This window comes from Poecilia reticulata, chromosome 20 (genome assembly GCF_904066995.2).
Source record: "Poecilia reticulata chromosome 20, P_reticulata-male-v2, whole genome shotgun sequence".
Lineage (NCBI taxonomy): Eukaryota > Metazoa > Chordata > Actinopteri > Cyprinodontiformes > Poeciliidae > Poecilia > Poecilia reticulata.
The window spans coordinates 10,537,826-10,559,202 of record NC_088849.1 but is presented as its reverse complement, the minus strand read 5'-3'; the positions used below and the strand labels follow the sequence as shown (position 1 = coordinate 10,559,202).

Here is a 21,377-nt window from a genome sequence, read left to right as displayed (position 1 = left end):
GGGCCATAACTGAGTCACAACCACACATGTGACCAGTGGAGGGGAAAGATGTTTTCTTTTACAATTTGTTTAGATAATTGTCTCTTTTTTTTAATGACATCCTCAACCAGAAAACTAGTACTGTATGTATCAGACCTTTATGTTACGTAACTCTAACAATCCGTTGCACTATATAAATGCAAGGTAAGTTGTGAGAACAGACCATTTCAACTTGAAGGTTTATGTATTAGAGCATTTTTTTTCAAAGTTGGACCCCTGGACCAATAGAAAAACATTGCTGCTAAGTAGATTCTCTGCAAAGTCTCACATGATATGCACATGGCAGGGAGATGATATCACATTGTTTTTTAACTTACTTACTACCAGAACTCGCGTGACTATTTCTTGATGAATATTGCAATGATCCACATGTTACAGGACTACAAAATCTATAAGTTAGATTGCAGGTGTTAGCTGGGTTTTTAAACTGATATTAAGAAAAGCAGCTCAAACTGGATAATGGGTCCCCATTCCATCTTTGCAACCCATTTTGTGTCCTTTTGGTACCAATATTATACAAATGGAGTCTACACAAATAAGTTCTAACTCAGACGTTTTGTTGTTCGAGTTGTAATGTAACCAGATCCAAATTTCATACAGGTGTCAGGTCTTAATGAAATATTGCCAGATACCTGTGAATCTGGTATTAGGACAGTCTTTCAAATACAGTGTAGTACACGCTCCTACACAAATAAGAACATGACTGTATTGGAAGAAATCCAGCTTTCTCGCTCTCTGAGAGAGTGAGAGAGGGCGAAAAAGAAAACATCAACGTACACACGCTATCCAAACAGACTGATTACTGCCTTGCAGAGGTGCTGATTACTTAAGAAATTCAAGTAATCAGTTACCACTAGTGTGGGCTGAGGCCAAGCTTGAAGCAAAGCGCAGTTGAGGCGATTTCTCTAATGAGAGTCTAAATTGGAACGGAAGAGATGCATTCCTGTATCCCTAGACCAAACATGCTCTCTCTCTCTCCTTTTTTTCTCTCTCCCTTTCTCTCTTACATTGTATGCTTCAGTCTTTTTCTTATTTGCTTTTGTGCCTCTTTGACACTTTGACAATGAGGGCCTTTCTACTTACTGGGGTGTCTGCCTTGCTCTTTATGCTATGTCTCTAATTACAACTTTGGTAATGGCTTCCACTGTTTTCTCAGCGAAGTGCCTAGAGTTGTGTTTGCGTTTATAAGTATGAGGGTGACATTGATACGCCGCCCCTCCTTCAGTTTGACCCTGCCACTCATGGCCCGCTGAATGAGTTTACCTTTTTTTTCTTTCTCTGTATTTTTAAACGAATCATAATTACACAGCCAATTAGGGGGTCACCTTGAAGAACTTTCTTCTCTTTATGACTCTTGACTGTGTGTGTGTGCGTGTGTGTGGGTGTGCGCGCGCGTGTGCGTGGGTGTGCGTGTGTGTGTGTGTGTGTGTAGCGTTCACTACTGTGAGCCTGCTGCTTCATTGAAATTCACTTAATGGCTTTGACGGTGGATTGCAAAAGTATCCATACCTCCTGATCATTATCACGTCACAACCACAAACTTCAATGTGTTTTTTTTTGGATTGGAATTTCATGTGATGATCTTTTATCTTGTGTTTTCTCTTTGTTTTGTGTTTTTCATATTCATGTTATTCCTTAGTTATAAGATTCCTGATGGTTTTGTTTTGAAAGTTTGTTCATTTTAATCCCTCAGATGACCCTAAACATACAACCAGAGCTGCAATAGGTGGTCTTGATGGCTCATACAAAGTTCTACCAAACTCCAATTGATAACATGGTGGTCATAAAATTTTGACTACCCAGTCTCAAACTGTTTGAGCTTCTCTTGGTTTATCATATAAAGTCCTTCTAACGTTATTTAAAGGTCATAGTTGTGAGGAGGTTAAACAATTAGAGCAATGGGAATGTTTTGAAAAGGCACTGCAAGTCTTAAGATGTGAAAACGCAGAGCGCAATTACTTTCCTTTCTAGCTGGATATTGTACATTGTCTTTTGTAAACCTATATTTTTCCAATTCTTTGATTTGATGTATAAGAGATCTGATAAATCAACATTCCAGCCTTCAGCCATAAACACTTTCACAGAGGGGAATGAGCTTCCATGATCTTCACACATGGATGACTTCGAGTTACATGACCTATATAACATGTTACATGCCCCGCTGGCTCCCATGTCTCACCCTGATATGGAAGAGCAGCACATTACAGGTGTGTAAGCCCCACACACAAACACACACAGAGTGGAGTCATGAACAAAGCGGTAATCTGGATTATACCGCTCACATGATCATGAACGCAGCCTGTCCCTATACCTGCTACCCTTCAGTTCCCTTAGGACTCCCTTATTGTGTGCTTTGTTTTGGAATCATTTCATTTCTCTATTGTAATAAAAAAAAACTAAAAAAGAAACTTATCAGTATCTGACTTAAACAGTGCCATCCATATTTCTCTCATTTTGCCTGTGGTGAGCAGGTGGCGGTTTATGACTCTATCTGGACAGCAGAGGACTCTCTCTCCAGCGCCGCTGCCCCCGGTGATGAGCCTCACACTGCGGACGGTTTGCCACCAGAGAGCGAGACCAGCACTCATGTCGTAATCCAAACTCTGTACCTGAGTGGGCTAAAACAAAGATACAGACACTTCCTCCGACAACCTGATGGGGCTATCATTGAGGTGAGATTAAAGAAGAGGGTTTTTTTTTTAATTATTCTTTGGGAAACTTATCCATTTTCCAAGCAGAATTATTTGCATGTCTGGTGCTCGTTGGAAGAAAAGAAACAAAAAAGAGATGCGAACAAAAGAAAAAATATTAATAATACATGCAAATCATAAGCATCTCCACGGATCAGAAACTTCACATGAATCATTAAAAGGACAAAGTTTGTGGTAAGTTACAGTAAAAATCATGAGTTTGGGTCTTCCCATTGTAATAGATTTTTAAATTACAATGATTTAGAAAGTCTATTTCAGCAGGTGGACACTAAAAACAACATCCCTTTTTGTTTTGTGAAGCCATCATACCTTATTTGACGCGGGTTGTGGCAACAACAAAACTCTATGTACTATCTCAATACAATGGGAAGACGACTCCAAGTGAATGTTTATGCAGTGAGGAATCATTAAATTAAGGCAACGATGAGTATCAGACATCTAAACTATGCAGTACCAGAAATAGCTTAAATTTTGCAGCACGTTGTGATACAAACCAACAGTGGTTTATGCAACGCAAAATTATCAGCTCAAAGAACACCGCTTTATTTTTGTGGGGGGGTTTTCTACACGCACACACAAAAAAAAACACGAGATTTCTCATTCTGATGAGTGGGTCTCCATGATGGCACAGTTATTAGCACCGTCGCCTTGAAGCTTCCTGGATTTGAAACCTGGAATGAAATCTGTCTGCATGGACTTTGAACGTCCGCCCATGCATGTGTGTGTGTACTCTCTGGGTACTCTGGCTACCTCCCATGGTTCCAAAATGTGCAAGTAATGTTGTTTGGTCACTTGATGCCCTTGAGTCTGAGTGTATATGTCCATGTTTTTTGGTACATAGTCATGTTTTTGTCATGTGTGGCTCTGTGTTGCCCTGCGGTGGACTGGCTGTCTGTCCCTGTCTCTCTTCCAATGTCCCCACAACGTGGAGCAAGCATAGAAAATATATTGAAAGATGCTCAACTTTTTCTGATCGAATTCAACATTTAATTTCTCAAAAGGAGGATTTCTTTTTGAAGACTTTTTGGTACTGCATTCTCTTCACCCTTCCTTATTTTATTATGTTTTTTTTTAACTGTCACTGTATGTGGTGTTTTGTAATATACTGCAAAGCACTTTTTTTATATTTCTGTCTGTGAAAAGGGCTATATAAATAATAAACACAATTTACTTACATACTCGAAAGTTGCTCAAAATCTGTGGAAAGAGCTGCTGCTGAAGCAGGAATGTATTATTCAGTCCTCAATCATTCTGTCACACCCCGAGCAACCTGGATTGTCTCAACAAAATTAATATTTTAAAGTTGAAATGTCAAAGAAGTGAGGAGAGAAAATGCTTGATGTGCCAACAATTAGCTCTGAGGCTCTGTTATGTCCTAATGGTCCTCAATCATAAGCCACCAGATAAATGAGCTTATTTAACAAAACATGATGGTGGTGTATCTGTTTCTGGTGTCTCGATGCTGGCCTGTTTGTGTGTGCATAGCCTATAGACTTGTGCAAGGTAAACGACATAACAAGGAGGATTGTTCATCACTGAAAATAGACACATTGCAAAAACAAACGAAACGGCAAAAGCAATTAACTTTTTGCAAGCACACAAACAGATGTTACCACTAATTCCTAGCGATAAAAACATTGATCACAACATCTTTTCTTTGTGGAGAAAAATAAAGTTTATGACAATGGACTTCTGCATTCAAAGTCAGAATTCACAGAAGCCACACGTTGACGTCGCCGTCCGCGGAAAATTATTTCGCGCTCTTTGTGTTGCTCATCTTTCTCTCCTTCCCGGCGCACTTCACGTCGCTTTGGTCTGCGCTTTTCACCTGTTCGCAGGCGAAGGCTTCTAGGTAGCAAGCGATGCTGACGGCATCGTTTCTCACCAGCTGGTGGAGAGGAGCGATAACGCCGCCAAGCAGCACATCACGTAAAACCGATCTCTTCCGCCTGAAAGCACAGGTCCTCACTTCGCATATTCAAAAGTGATCTAGTCCTAAATATATAGACTGGGTGTATGCATGGATGCAGGAATCGCCAAAGGCAATTGTAAGAACTCTTCAGCTGATTTTATTAGCGGCCTATGTTTAATTCTGGCAGCAGCATGCGCTTCAAAGAAAAAGGTTGGTATTTATCAAGCTCACATGATAAATAAAAAAGGAGGCAGGTGAGAACAAATACCACAAGGCAGGCACATTACCAAAAAAAATTATGTTTTAAAGTTGACTCGCCAATGTCCAGAATTTCACAATATGTCTATTTTGTTCATTTAACACATCTATGTGTCTTTTGCCTTTAAAAAGTTTATATGTTCATTTTGTTTTTAAGTCTACAAACCTCAACATATTTCATAGAACATTTGTGTGATAAAGTAAAACTAAAAAAAAAAATTATATAGACATTCTAAGCTTTTTAATTGTATTCAGAGACATAACCTGAAAACCCTGCAGGTTTTAAGATATTTCTAATTTCTTGCCCTTTCTTCTTTGCAAAACAATTGAAGCTCTGTCAGAATGGATGGAAATCACTGGGCTGGTCTTCTGATTCAAACGTTTCCCAGTCAGACCTGTCAGTGTAGAGACAGAAATGTCTTTGTAGACTTGTAGTTGGGCCATATGTCTGTCTACATTATGGATCACAGTGATACAGGTGATGATTAAATATTACAATGTTCTATTATAGCCTAACCGTGATTTAAACATCTCTTTAATTTTCTGGCCATTTTGGTGTTATTTTCTCTCCATAATGATCCAAACATATTCTCAAACAGGCTTCTGAAATCTTCACAGAACAGCTGTTATTTATACCGAGAACAAATCACACACAGGGGGGGGGAGTTTGTATGAACACTTTCACAATTTTCTAATTGGACTGCGTTGATAATATGACCAATATTCTCATTTTTAGAAGTTAAATGATCATCTCGCCTTTTCAGTTACTGAGCAAGTGTTTAGAAATGACTTATTTCCTTGAAGGAGTTCTGTTTGTTTGGGCAGAGGTGCCCTGAAGAACTTGTTTCACTGAGTCTAACATGACCACAGAGTTTAAGGCCAGCAGGACTCCAAATCACACCCAGATCTGCACTTTAAGTGTACACAGTAAAAAAAAAAAAAAAAAAAGCAGGTTCTTAGTGCCTGGAGCTAGTGAAATGAAGCCAGATCAAAAACTGTTCATTTGGGAGTGAAAGACAACAAAAGTCAGAAGTCGGTAAAATAAAAATAAATAAATAAATAAATAAAAATGTGTTTATTCAGCAGTTGTGAAACATTTCATGTTGCCTGAAAGTTGTTTGTGCCGCATCCTTTGCAATTAGTTGAAATATAGTAAAGTTGCCGTTGAGAATGTTTAGTCAAAACTATAACAATAATGAACTCTTTATTGACTTGCATGTTGAATTCTGTTTTAAAAAGTTAATATTAATGATCCATCATGTGCCTTCACTGAGTCTGTAGCCAGAGGCAGGTGCGTGTGTGTGTGTGCGTGTGCGTGTGTGTGTGTGTGTTTCTGACCCTACTGAGAGAATCTTCTCGCTGAATCCCAACAAAACAAGAAGTTAAAGCTCCTTTTCCATCAGTGCGCTCCAATAAAAGCCATTAAAGGTAAAGTGAGGTGTAGCTTTCCAAATACTCATTACCTATAAACAGATGTTCCACAGCTGCCGACTCGCAAAATGTGCTGTCGACAACAACCGTTAGGGCCAAAATTATGCACGGGAAGGCATCCATATAAGCTAGGACCTTCAGAGAAGGACTCATAACCACTCTGTCTGTAGAAACAAGATGGCTGATGAAGAAATTAATGCAGGAAAGTCATTATCTTCCCTCCTAAAACCACAGTGGGTTTATGTCCCCCTGTGCCGCTTTTTCTCCGAGGCTAGCATTTAAGTGTCGGCGGACTTATAAAAAGATAGGACAAGCCAACTGTGCTCCTTTTGTCTCCTTTTCCTCCATATGGGTGACAGCAGCATATGCAAGAACTGGCTCAGCTTCTGTAAAACTTCCATTAAAGATGCACAACTAAGGCTCTGCCAGCTTGAATATTACCTCTCTCTGCAAATTATTTATGGCTCGGAAAAAGCGCTGATGATGAGCATCTCCAGCGACTTGAATAAATAAAAGAACTTTTCTCTGCAATTTTTTTTTCTGGTGCTTTTCTTTCTTTTTTTTTTCGCGTCTCCTTCTTGTGGATTCGCTCAGTCGCAGAAACAAAAGGTGTGCAGTTTATTTAAGAGTAAGATTTTATTAGCTGACATGTAATTGTCTTAGCTTCAGCAGGGGTGAAAGTGTTGTGATGCAATTAGGAGAGGTTATCGTCCATGTAGGTAGCAGATTTTTAAGACTACAAAGAAAACAGATTTGGTGAGGATCATTATGCAGTAGCAATATTTTGAAAAATATATATATATAGAAGAGTAGCTTAGATTTCATCATAATATTCCATTAAATCTGCCATTATTGTGTTTTGTTTTGCTTTGTTTCTTTTTTGAAGAAAAAACAAAATGGCATGACTCAGCCTACTGTCCGTCTTCAAATGACGACGTCTCTCCACTGGACCAATATTGACCTAATTTAGCATGCAGAGAATATGAAGAAGTTAACCTTTCACAGAAACACCTTGCAGCAACATTAATTGACAAACTGCATCAATTCTCCGTCTTCCCCCCCTCTTCTTGTAATTACTCTGCTGCATGTTTGATTGCCACTTTGGAGGCTTAGGGCCGATGCTTCATTGCCGTGAGGTCGACGGTGACCGTCAGAAATATGAATTTGATTTGCACAGGAAGTTAGTGTGCTCTGTATTGTCTCTCTCTCTCTCTCTGTGTGCGTGTGCATGCGCGCGCGCGTGTGTGTGTGTGTGTGTGCAATGAAAATACACTTGGAAAGAGATAAAGGAATGTCCTTGGCTCATCGCAGTATGTTGCATCAGGAGACTGATGCCTCCCTAGCAGCCATGTCTGTTTGACGGGAAAACTTCTGGGAAGCATACGACATGTAATTATCAGACAACTTTATACTGGTTTAACGTCGCAGAGAAATTGGTGGAACCTTTTTTTTTTTTATGTCCCTCTTTTCCTCCTATAGTTGATTGTTTATATTATATGTAGCTCAGATGGGTTACCTATGTTTTAATAAAGTTAAAATCTCAAACAAAATGCTGTAAAAATAAGTTTTTATTAGGGCTACTAGAGAGATTTCAGTGGGATTTCCTATATCTGTACCCAAGTAGATCTTGTAGTAGGTCCTGAGTAACATACGGTATATTGTCTACATTGGGTCACCCATAAAGTGTATTAAAATCAAGTGTTTTAGTCACTTCCTCTCCTTAAATCAGCAAGTGCAGCATAAAGCATCAGATGCAGTGGTCTGGGTGACGCCACCAATATATTCTCAAGCATAGTATACGAGTCCTCTGAAATAATGAGTCACTTTTGTGGTCTGGCAATCTGATAAATGAGGCGAAATTTAACATCTGCTCCCAGTAGAGTTTGGATTATAGCTCAGCTCCATTTAAATGTATTCCCAGTGCTGCAAAAAAAGACGTTTTGGAGAATTTTTTGATCAAGCCGTCTAGATGATCATAAGAAGCAATATAGCAGTGGTCCTTTTTGTTTTCTGAAGGTGACTGGTGAACTATATGGCTTGGACAATGCAACCAAGGAGGTGCCTTGTTGCCTGGATCAGAGCTCATCCTGTCAAAGAGAGGACAAGGCAAGTGCCAGCATCTCCCTCCAGCTACGGAAACGCAAAAAACTGTTTGGCCGTAAGTGTTACTTTGATACTTTTCCTGACATGTAAACTTTATTGTTAATCAGATACAACTCATTTAAGTCAAAGTCTTAGCCATATTGCTGTAAACGTTCTCTGCCCTTTAGGGTCCAACCGTGTGGAGCCGATAGCAGGAAGTGGATGTGGCTCGAGTTTTGCAAGACTGCCAGACCTCACTCAGTAGCAACGAAGACCACGTAAAGATTTGACTGTTCTGACACATTAGTCAGTGACATTTTTGACACAGCAATTTCAGTGTTTCTAGATAGCAACAGCTGTTTATTACAAAAACATTTGTATGCTAACTATAGCTAGGCTAATGTTGGCATGTTTACTCAGTTTTTTTTTAGTTTTTTTTTTTTTTACACATGACTTGGTGATTGTTTGGGTTGTAGTCGTTTGGATGCCAATCTTGTGGTAACAAGAAAAAAAATTACTCTCAACTTCATAAACGTTTTACTTTCCTTTGAACTTTGTGACATTTAATGAGAACTGTTTGATCACCGTACATGACAGCGACACAAAGGTGGTAATATGAATATTAAGGAACTCTTGAAGATTCTTAGGAAAAATCAATACTTTTTGTATCAACAAAATTTCGTTCAGTAATAATCATGAAAAACAGGCTCAGCAAATTGTGACTGTACTGCTGACGAAATTAAAACAGTCGATATGTGTAGATGCGTTCAGGCAGGGAGTCGAGTAGAGATCCTAGATCCAATTTAGGACCAAATGTAGAAATCTCCCCTGAAAAACATATGAGTAACACTTTCTTGAGCACATTTCGTGATGCTGTGGGTTGCAACGTTTTGTCTCCGAGATCCTTTGCAGACAAACACAACCGACAAGTCATCTGTGACCTAACGACGTCAATAAACACTTCAACAACTCCCTGACAATCTCAGGTTGTCAGCTATCGCACACTGCCTCGGCTGAATGAAATATGAAGATTCCTAAAGTCACTAATCAGAAGACAAGTGATAAAATATCAATTTTGGCCTCACATTAAACAGGATAATTTTCAGGCCAGCTTGATTTGTATTGAATATGTGTCTGCTGGCCGGTGCTTAGTGTAATGAACTGGCTCACAAATCAGGCTGTAATGGCCGCCTACTTACACATATTGCTTAATTAAAGGTTGTGAGCTTATTAGCATGTGTCTCTGGCGCAGGGCGCAGGATGATGGGGAGCACGACTGATGTCGTTCAGAGCTTTTTTATGGATGGCTAACCTATCACACTAAAGCCATCGCCCCTCTAAAATCTGATCTTAATAACCTGTCATTTTCATTGATGATGATTTCCCCTTTATGGCTGGCCATTATGGATCAAGTTCGGGGTCTCGCCGAATGGTCATAGCGGCCATTTGTGCTCATCATTATCAAGAATATGCCTTACTTTGGCCTTGAAGTTGCCGCTCACCTCCATGTTTAAACCATCATAGCTGTGGCCCCGGGGTGCCAGGGACAGTGCATATGGACACACACAGCACAGCACACTCGGATATATTCAATATCCATTCAGCTCCGAAAGGCAGTTGGGCCTTCACAGCCTTAAAGGAGAGGAAAAGAAACCCAAAAACAAAAAAATGTGTTAAATTGAACATCAAAAAATAGCTCTGGTTGTTATGTTTTGAGTAACTGGCCTGCTTGAAGGTGAGCCCAAGTTCCAGGATGAAGATTGTGCTTTAATTTGCATCCCAGGTTGAACAAAAGCATCCCAACATCTTAATGCCGCCAATGCCACGTGTCACCGTGGAGACGGTGGATTGAGATTGACACGGATTGTAAATTATTTTTAGCCACAGATGATCTTGTGTCCCTGTTCCATGTAAAAACAGAACAGAGTATTTGAACATTGCAACATGGAAAAATATAGAGTTCAAACTGAATGAATGCTTGCACAAGGCACGTTACAGAATAAAGGAAATGCTTTGTATTGGCTACAAAGTATTTAGAAAATCGCTATACAATTGAAATATATTATGATTGCAACTCTAAGATGTTTGTGAAATCATATATATGTATTCATCTTGCCCTCTTGTTTGTGTGACATTAGCCAGAGCCAGTTAGTCTAGTTAGGAATGACTCTATTAACAGTGACAGTGCTACACCCCCAATTCAATCAATCCTCTAATGAAGATTAAGCAGAAATCCTCCCTTTCAGAGATGACATGAAGCTTTCCCTTTCTCTAAATACTCTACCTTCGTGATTTTACCAGTTTACTCAAACTAGCGGGTTATTTTCACTTGCACTATTCTTCTATGTAAAAGGGGCAACATGATATATTTATTTTAGTTATTCAACACAACAAAAATATTTGATTGTCGTGTTCATTTCTTTCATGCAACGTCTTTGATGTTATTTCCCCTCTGCCGTCTTTCCCATTTTATATTTTGTGAGAGAATCGCCATCTTTCTTTATTCACAATCATCAAAACAATGCCCCATGCAATTTGTTCAAAACTGAGGGAAGAGCAGGGGTGGGGGGAAAGAGGGGGCCAAAGGTAATTCACAGGTTCAAATATTTGATTGTTAATGACAAACACCACTTTCGGTGCAATTTAAATTTCAAATTGATCCCTGGGAGAAATTATTTCTGAGGGAGAAAAAAACACGCCGCTAGGTCTGCGCGCCACACATTTGCTGATTTAAGTTAAAAGAAAACCTTTTTGCAGAGCTATCATATGGGAGCTGCAACTTTTTGAAGTAGGTGCCCGCATACGCTCGGAGCCAGCCCGAACCTGGGGATCTTTCTGGAGAGTGAGGAAAGAAGGGGTGGGGGGGGGTAAAATAAAACATAAAAAGGAGAAGAAGAAAAAAATAACACTTTGACTAATTCTATATTTATGTAGCCCTCAGCTCGAGGTGTTCACATAAAACAGCTTGTATTCAGAAGTGCTACGGTGATCGTTACGCTTCTCGTTGGGATCGGCGAGTCTCCGGGCAAGGTTGGCGGCTCCGGCTCAGACTGATTCAGTTGAATTAAAGTTGCCCAACTAAATAGATGGAATTTCAACTCATACTTTTCATCCTGTGTGTGTGTGTTTCTTTTTTTTATTATTATTATTATTAATTTCAAACCTTCTACGATTGTTTTAAGGGCAAACACTTCTGTTCTGTATTTCTTTTGATTGGGAACGCTGTTGCACTTTTTGCTAACATGTCAGACTTTTTTTATTTGAAGCTGAAATATAACTATGCGTTTTGGCAACTTTTTGATCAATAAAAAACCCTTAAGGAATTGGTTCATACATAAAAGAACCTTTAAAAAAAACATGGTAGCATGTAGTATATGTCAACATAAATTTTTAATATAATAAAAATATATATATATTTTTAACAGTTGCCTACTTATTGCAAGTTGGGCCAAATTAATTTACTGAAAAAGGTCAACACTCCTTTCCTTGCACCAGAATACGAGTATCATAGCGACATACCGTTCAATAAAAATCAAAGCAAATTTAAATTCTCCATCGGGTTTATTTGTCAAACCTGTATTCCTCTCCACTGACCCCGAACTGGTGCTTAAGTCGAAGAAAACAGCGCGCGGCTGCAGGGAGCGACGACGACACCGCGCTATATTTTTGTGGCATCTATATAGAGACGTTACATTTACACACATTTTTTTTTTTTTCCCTCTACCAGAGATCGGCCAGGGGAGGCAGATGTCCTGCTCACAGAAAAAAAAAAACAATAATAACAATTTGCAGTGAAAAGGGGCAATGGGGGTGAAGGGAAAAAAAATATGAATATGCAAATCTTGTCACAGTGTGGAACCTTGTAATGAGTGGGAAATGTTTTCGCCATCTTTCATTATGCAGAGGTCATTGCTTAATGCCAGGCAGCTGGGCCAAGCTTCGTCTCTCTGCGGGCCCCCCACACCCACCACCACCCACCCACCCTTACCCACAAACTCTCCCGTTGTCTTAAAAAAAATACTTGAACCAAATACTCTTAGCAACAACTCTGCATGTTGCTCTTTTTGGAAGAACAGCTCATAGTTACAGCTGATTTTTGAGAAGATTTCATGAATACAAAGTTTGCACTATTGAAATATACTTATACAGTTAAATAAAATATCTAAAAATAGGTATTTTAGTTGTATATCCACAGTGTGACTCTTCACACCGTTTACCTTTTCATAGCAGCTACTCCTTTATATGCTACACTGCACTCTAGAGTCCAGGGAACATCTGTCTCAGCAGAGATGGAGATTTTAGTGGTCAATCCAACAAATACTTGAAAATTTAATCAGCAGAATGGATGACTTAAACCTCCATTTGGTCTTTAGGGTCTCCAAAAAACGCTTTTCTGAGTAACTTTGAGATTGTCATGGGTTGCTTATTTACCAGGTATTAGTGATGTTGCTAATAGGTTCAGCTGAAACAACACAATGGTGCATGGTGGAGGCAGCATCATGCTCTGATTCTGCTCCACCATAGGCAGGGATAAAAGCAGATAATGCTGAGATTAATGTAGCTACCTGAGAAACTCGACACTAGTATCAGACAGGACATGAAATATGATGAAACCCAACTAACCTTACCGTAAAAATCCATTTATGCTACATAGACTGCAGACTATACATTAAATGGCGTAAAGTGAAAATTATTATTATTTTTTTTTTTTTATGAAGGATCTGTTTTGTAGCTTCTTTTAATATGGGTTAGTTTCTAAAATAACGTCATTCTTTTTGAACCACTTTAAGTAGACAAATGATTTTTATTAAGTTGGAAATCTGTGCACAACTCCATAAAGCGTCCAACAAAGGAGCCGTTTCTTCTCTCCACTCGTGCCGGATGCTTAATCCAAATCAGCAACGGAAAATCTGGTTCTGAGAAAATGCTAACGTTCCCATCAAATTGATCAAGTGCGAATCGCGAGTAGCTCCTCTGAGGCAGAAGTTGAAAGAGAAAACGGCTAGTTGTTGTAATTCCTTGCTTACCTTTTGATCACATTTTCTCTTGCGTGTTGCAGATTGCCAAGACAGCCCTCTGTTCTGCTGCCTCCTCTCGTAAAAAAGCGTTCCTTACATTTCTGCTGGCATCTGCCCGACTTTGAGCTATAGTTGTGATCATTAGGTAAACCCATCTTCCTCTCCTCTCATGCAGTCTTCAAATAATCCTGGGTCTGAATGCTAAAAATGTAATGAACTTCACGGTTCATTGTGTCTGACATTGCTTAATTAATGGGTGCATTTAAAGTACATAGGGCCTCTGTAATTGATTTATATGCATGATTTGCACATACAGCTGTTGTTTCCTGTAGGAGACTCATCACTCAAAACATGTTTGGGCTGATAATAGATTTCATAGGTGAGATCAAGTCGTTCTGTCAGTCCTTCCATGTAAATGTTCATTTACTGCTTTTAGATTATGAACTAATTAAGAAATCTGAATTTTGTTCAAGCAATCTGGAATGTTTGAATTATTGTTTAACCCTTGCTTCAGTGGGAAAATGTTGTCTCCTTTTTCTATTACTGGATAAATAGGATTTTCATTTCTCCTCATATAAGGGACAAAAATGGACACTAGCACAACCAATAAGTTGCCAGGGTGAAGGGTAAAGATCAGGATCTCTACCCTCTATAACTTGTGGTTTACCACCAAAAAATGTAATTGTCAAAATATTATTGGAAACATGCAAAAAGCTGGTCAGCAATTGCAATAAAAGAAGGATATTATAGCTGCCATGCCAATAAACCTAATTCTACAAATTACTAATGTGCGTATAAATACTTTCCAAATATGCAGTTGAATAGTACATGAAGAGAAATATACACATATGTTTCTTCATGTCACACACATATCAATTAGACTAAACAATAAAACGAACAGTAAACAATAAGTAAACACAGTGCAAATAGAGGAGTAACTGGTAAACTAGAGAAATTGTCTAGTAAACAAATGGACTACCTTTTCTTAAATGGACAAAGATAAAAGCTGAAACACGGTGTAAACATAATTGTTAAAAGCTTCTCTCTCTCTCTCTTTCCACTCATATCGAAACACAACCTTTGCTATGTTAGCATTTAGCCTTCATTGACTCTGGCCTTAATATGCTTAGTGTGGGCTCACACAGTGTGGTTCTAATTATTGTTTTCTGTGGAGATCTGGAGGTCGCTGGCCCTTAACCATTATTTGGTTTTGGACAAATTCTCTGTAGAGCTCAGATCAATCTCTCACCTAGAGAACATTCAAGCATATTTCTATCACCATCGTATTGATTTTTCCATGAGTGGGCCCTTGTTGTGTGTGCATGAAGTGTTTTCATGCTGGGGTTGCAGCCCGCAGCAGGCACACACACACACGCACACGCACACACTCTCTCTTGCGTGCACAGGCTGTACACTGACACAGACGCGCACGGTGTACTTGTTCTTTTATTCATTTCAGTAGACACCCCTTGGCATTTCAGTGAGTAAAATGCAGGCATTGGCATATTTAATGGCTTTAGATCTCTCACACACACGCACACGCGTGTATTCACGCACGTATACACATACAAATGCATTCCTTGTTAAAGCAGACGCCAAGAGAGCCGTGTCCTCTCAGGAGCCAGGTCTCTCGCTTTCTTTATTACGCGCGCTAATCAATACTAACTGGCCTGGCGTGTTGAGGTGTGCCATCTTTCCATCTTGCCACTGAGGCCCACCCAGCCGCCCTCACTCTGCCACCCCACCGTCCGGCCCTCCTTCTCCTCCCTTCATTTGCGTTTCCGCACCCGAATCCCATTCATCTCCCCGTGAATCTATTATTCCTTATCCCGTCGTCACATGATCCCACCATCGGTCTGTCCACACCTTTTTCATGGTCCCCATCAATCCTTAGATTCATTGTTGTAGCTACAGTGAGCAAGTGATCATGAGCTGAAGAAATGGAAGTTCAAATCTATGGTGTGTGTGCGTGTGTGTGGAACGTGGGGGGCGGGGGGTTAAACACCAAGGCAGCATTATTGTCATCTATAACATAGTTGGACAGGGCAGGGTGATTTGGATTTAAATAATGTATTAGATTTTCAAGGGAGCTATTCACAATGTCTTACAACACGGGGAAACGTTAACTCAAAGGTGGGCATGAATTGATGAAGCAAAGCGAAGAGATAACGGATTTGAAACTATGTCTTTTTAAAGGCAAACCGAGTTACGTATATAACACTTTGACGCCAGTTGATTGGATCAACTCGGATGATTTTAGATGACTAGCAAGTGAGGCGAGAGGGTGTTTTTTTTTTTTTTTTTTTTTTTTTTATTGTTCAAGTGGGTTGCGAATATATAAAGTCTGCCGGCTGTAGAGGGGAAGTGGAGCTGAGGGCTTTTTTTGCAGCAGCGCTCCGAGACAAAAGAGGCAGCTGGGCCGAGAGGGAGGGTGAAATAAAATATTGCAATGGAATTTGTCAAAAGCCAATAATCATTCTGGTGCGCGAGAGGAGTACTATATCAGAGCGCGAATCAATATCACATTACGTTGAGTATGGGAGTATATACAAGACTCATCAAATTGATTATTTTTGATGCTACAATGGCAGTTTCATTTGCTGGGGCCCTCAACAACTACTGTTCAATTACTGGGGCTAAGAGTGAATTCGGAGGAGAAGAGGGGGAAAAAAAAAAAAAAAGAAGTAGAGCAAGAAAAATGGATTTTTATTTGACTAAAATAAAGCCTCCCCTGTAATGGAAATGAGGAATAGCATGTCACAGTCAAAGCTCTGCTTAAAAGATGACTGGTTTCGTCGGACATTGAGACTTCATGAATATATTTTCCAGTGGCCTGGGAAAAAAAACAGAATTCATCATTAAGTTTATACATGGGCCGTAATGTCACAACAAAGATTAGTCAATTCTAATGTTGTTGCACGGTTAAACATATGCCTTGTCTGACGTGGTTACACAGTGTGATGCTTGAAGGCAATAAGCATGGCTTTCTGTTTTGTTTTTTCCGAAAAAGTGAACTTATATTCATTTATGTTTATATATTAGGCTACATATTTCAAAAGCAAAAAAAAAAAAAAAAAAATCAAATCAACATTAAATACTTTTTCAGTGTAATCCCAAGTCCTAACCGTTTTTACTCAGATCAAATGGCCAGAGGTGGACTTCCTTTCCAACACCTGCACAAATACAGTAGAAACACAGAACGGCATTAAATTACAATTTTCCCAAACGTATGGATTTCCAAAATAAGAAAATAAGCACAAATTGTGTTGTGACCTAGTGAAAATCCAGATCACTTGTGTCAGAGAGACTAAAACTACTGAGCGATAATAGCAGGAAGAGACAAGAAGGAAAAGGACGGAAAGTTCAAGGCTGTTTTCTGGTTTTAATGATCGCTGCTGAACAATCATCCAGCAGAGTGCAGCTGGTCTAGCTGCGTTCCCTCCATTGCAGCTGGAAAAGAGGAAATGTTCCACCTTTTATATGTCTGCGCCACAAATTGACCAACAATCCACAAAATGGATGCTGACGAGAGGTTAATGAATCTCGTCGGAACATAAACTGGTACAATGTTGTTAAAAAATCTCTTTTTTTTTCCATGCAATTGTTTCCCCAGCACCTGCCCAGAGCGCCGCCCCGCCCCTCGCTCCATGACCAAGTTCGGCAGGATGAGCGAGTGTTGAAAAAAGATGGACCGATTGATGTTTTCCACACGCTTGGCACTCCCAAATGCCTAATCCAGCTGTTGTTGCTTTACATTTAACTTATTTTCATTCAATCAAGTTTGTTACTGCTAGAGGATAAGACAAGGATCTCCCAAATTTGTCCAAAGATGAGTATTATTCTTAAAAAAATAGTAATTATCCAGGTACTCTCAAGAACAGTTCCTGACGAGATTTATGTAGGTTTCAATAAAGACATGTTTGGATGTTCTGCAGGTTTTTGAGGTTGGAAAGTGTCTTTGGTGTGGCATTTTGCTTTACGGGGGTAATCTACACATGATGAGAGAATATTAAAGCAAAGTCTGGGCAGTAAGTTTTGATTCTCACACTCTCGGCTCTCCATTAGTAAAGTCCTACTCCTGATGTCTCTAAGTCTTCAATATGGTGCCATCAGGAAAGACAAGACGCAGAGGCTCCTTGGATGATTAAAAAGTCATTTCCTTAACTGTCCTCCCAGGATTTGAGGGCTTTTTCCTTTTTTTTTTTTTTTTTTCTTTTTTTTTTTTTGGAGCGAAAACATTAAATTGCTCCAATCAAGCATAAACGTCTCCTGCTTGTGGTGTAATTTGTACTGCTGTTCGCATGGTGGGTGCTTATTTGTCATCCTTTTCCTTTGGCGCTTTTCCCAACCGTCTTGATCAACAATTAATGGTTGAAATTGCTTCCCTGTTACTTATGGCTGTGGAGACAGATGCAGTGGTGGGGACGAAGGGGGGGAGAAGAAAAGAGAGTTCAACAGAACAACAAAAATGAGATTTATTAAACTTATTGAACAAGACTTAAATCAGCCTCTCTTTTTTATTATTTTTTATGAATCCTGTAATCCTGCATTCATCTTCCTGCACTTACATGTTCCATTACTGCAGAAGTACAAAACAGGAATGGTCAACTTTCTCTTCTCTCCCCAGATATTCCCTTTCTCCTTTCGCCTCTTTGCTCTTCTGTCTCTCTCCCTCATTCTATCCTTTTACACAATGACCTTTACTGCTCTTTCCTTCATTGCAGGGACAGGCCGGGGCCTGGCATCTGATAGAATCAATATTCTATTATGATAGTGCGTGGAGCGTGTGGGGCTTTACAACTCTGCTGTAATAGTCTCTCTATTTCATCCCGTGGCAGCCATGGCCTGAGGGATCATCCAGGCTTCTCCAGGCTCTATGCTCCCAGCATAGCCCCATTTCCATTAACGTCACCGGCCCTCTGCCTGCCAGGGGACAATCTGCGTGACCGATGGATGGCGTTGAAAAAGAGTCCAGCCTGGGTGCAATGTATGTCAATAGGCTGTGTAATAGCCAAGCCTGCTGGGTGAAATGTTTGTTAAATGGCTCTCCGATTTTAAAAGAAACAAGAAGGAAATGTCTTTTCGTTCTGTTTTGTTTTGTATTTTTTTTCGACAATGTTCCTTTTTTTGTTTTTACAATTAAATAAGTCTGACAGTGGAGTAAATGTCAATTACTGGACGTGAGAACATATGTCTAATACATGGGAAGCATTTTATATCAGTGGGATTGACCAAGTAAATATACGTGTTGCTTTTTGGAGAGAAACAAAGCAGGGGTTTCAAAGAAAACGGTCCCCCATGAAGAATCTTTCTAAAACAGCTGTTAATGGGATTCCTGGGCTGCACACAATTATTAGCAGTAATAGATTTCCTAAATGCCGTTTTGCTATGAGTTTGTAAAAAAAAATTTTAAAAAAAGTTAATAAAGTCACAGAGCAGCCGAAGACTGCTTATCAGACAAGACAACCCCACATTTCATTTTGGCTTTTATTTTCAACCACCTCAAACTGAAAATGTTTACATGCAACACTACATATTACATAAATAGACATCTGCACTTTAACGTCATATTCTTAAATTTCTCACGACTTCCTTAGCCAAACAATATCAGTGTTTGTATACTGAAGTTGAGTTGGTTGATTCTGGTTGTATGAATCTGCCACGTCACCTGCGACTTCTCAGTTTGCTCAAAATTTGACTAAACTTGTAGATTCAGGTATCAGATTGTCCAGGTCTTGTAATTGTCCTAAAGCGTTCCAGTTGAACTCAATCAGGAAAACGAACTGAGTAATAGGACCAGTATCCTTGGTAAACACAGACGTCGACTAGCAGAAGTAACTTTGCCGATGGCCTCTGGAAAATGTAAAAGCCTAATATCCTCTAATATAGAGTCACATGGATTGATATAAAGATAAAGTTTTGATTTTTTTTTTATAAAATCAACTCTTAAGCTGTTAGCATACCCTGGCTCAGAGGAGTTATTCATCTTTTTTTCAAAATGTATATGTCAATTTTCAATTACAGGTGAAGCATTTATTTCTTACAATAACAATGTCATTTAAATTAAAAAAAATCTGAACTAATCCAAATGATCCATTTTAAGGGAGGCAGTACTAAAGTGAAATGGCAAGCTAATGGCACACAGCAGATCCCAGTAAAAGATTCATGCTGGACATTTCTGCCTTCTCAAATAATTAACTGAGTAATTTTCTCAGTCAAATGTGCAAACAGGTAAGAAAAACACTTGAATATAAATGAAAAGTTGAAAGGCCACATAGTGTCATTTAGCAAGAGTTTTATCAAACTTGCTTTCCAACCCATGTGGTCATAAAAACCAGAGTATATAGTAAAATAAAAGACTTTGTTTAATCCAGTGTGGCGCGCCTCTTCCAGATGTTTCACATTCCAGTGTTTGAAAGACAACATGCGAGTTTGCGTCCTTATTCCTCCTCCAGTCCCATTAACTACTGATGTATGCATCTTTTTCCCGGGATAGAGTCTTTCCTGACAGCATACGTGTTCCACATCTCTCACCCCCGCCCACCCCACGCCCAAACGCTGCCCCCCGCCTCCCAGTTTGATTGAGTTGGGTGACTAGAGGTACAAGATGAGCCCCTTCTTGTCTCATATTCATCATGATGTAACCGTGAGCAACCGGGATCTAAATTACCTTCGTCTGGCATCATTCCAGCACACGCTATAAATGAGGTAATCGTCCTTGACTATAAAATTTGCATTTTCAAGACTTAATTGCCATCATTACATTTTTTGCGTAATTCTATTAATTTAGCAGAATGGGGGATCTGAGGCTCTTTTATGGTTATAATTTGCAGTAAAACGATGCATTTTCAAAGTAGGAAAAGTCTTCAGTAGGAAAGGTTGTGTGAAGAGTCAAGGCTAGTCTGGACTCTTATGAATTAGCATTTATTCATCTGCATTTAAAAAAAAATGTAAATGAAACTAAGCAAAAACAGTTTTATGCCCTCAGACACAAGTGTGCATGTCTGTGTAGTCCAGAAAAAAAAGCTTCTTTTTTTTCCCAGGAAGAAAACAGAAAATGCATCAATTATATTCCATCATCACATTGTGTGGGCTAACTGAAGCTTGTGTCTTAATAATGTTAAGCTGAGCTCTATTTTTGCCATGCTTTTTGCAACGCTGCCCGCCTCCTTTGTGCACATATGTACACGATGTCAGCTGCACTCAGCAGCACCGTCCCCAAATACTATGGTGTGGCGCACGGCGGATGACACGGAACAACGGAGCCATCATCTCCCATTTATGCTTCCTGCAGTGACCTTGCCACAGACGTCTGCGAGGTTCAGAAGTGCGGCGAGCTAAGTGCCAGCAACATTCTGCAACCCGCTGCACTTCGTCGTACTCTGCTGACCTTAAAAGTGTGGCCTCAATTTGGGGGAAGGATAAAAACACATACAAGCATTTTGCTTCTGCTTGGCTTTTTGCACTCGCACAACGTCGTCCTACTTTCAGAGTAACTGTTTGCAAAGTGCACATCCATTATAACTAGAAAGTTTTGATACGAAACAAAAGTTTCGACTCAAGTAAAGTGAGGATATACTTCCAGACAATCAATAAATATGGACTACCTCGTTTAATATTCATGTATTCAACTTTCTTAGCTACCAGTGGAGGAAAAAAATGACAAGTCTGACAAGTATTTTTATGTGAATTAAGTTTGCAGACAATTGGAACAATTTCTGACAAAATCATGTGGTTTGAAATCTATGTGCAAATATTTATATGCATCATAAATAAACCAATTTAACAGCTTTCTTGTTTTCTTATAATTTTGACCTTGCCACAATTTTTAAATACTAATTTTCTAGTATTTTGGTCTATGTTTGTTGTGCCTGTGAGACCATCTTTCTCATACACACTTTAAATTGCGATCAGGGATTTTGTTAT

At 39.4% G+C, this 21,377-nt stretch overlaps 1 protein-coding gene across 4 annotated transcripts in view; it reads left to right on the top strand.

The window, feature by feature from the left end:
* Positions 1 to 19,996, top strand: part of ofcc1 (orofacial cleft 1 candidate 1) — a 97,889-nt gene extending 77,893 nt beyond the window's left edge. For 3 of the 4 annotated variants that reach the window (XM_008438696.3, XM_081601506.1, XM_081601505.1), the window contains 3 exons: positions 2,511 to 2,711; positions 8,368 to 8,509; positions 8,622 to 11,756. In XM_008438696.3, the coding sequence (XP_008436918.2) occupies positions 2,511 to 2,711; positions 8,368 to 8,509; positions 8,622 to 8,698 (420 nt within the window). In that variant the 3' untranslated portion in view covers positions 8,699 to 11,756. Of the gene's footprint in view, positions 1 to 2,510; positions 2,712 to 8,367; positions 8,510 to 8,621; positions 11,757 to 17,064 lie in introns of those variants that run through there. The other variant, XM_081601504.1, reaches the window with a different exon arrangement.
* The last annotated feature ends 1,381 nt before the right edge of the window (positions 19,997 to 21,377 follow it).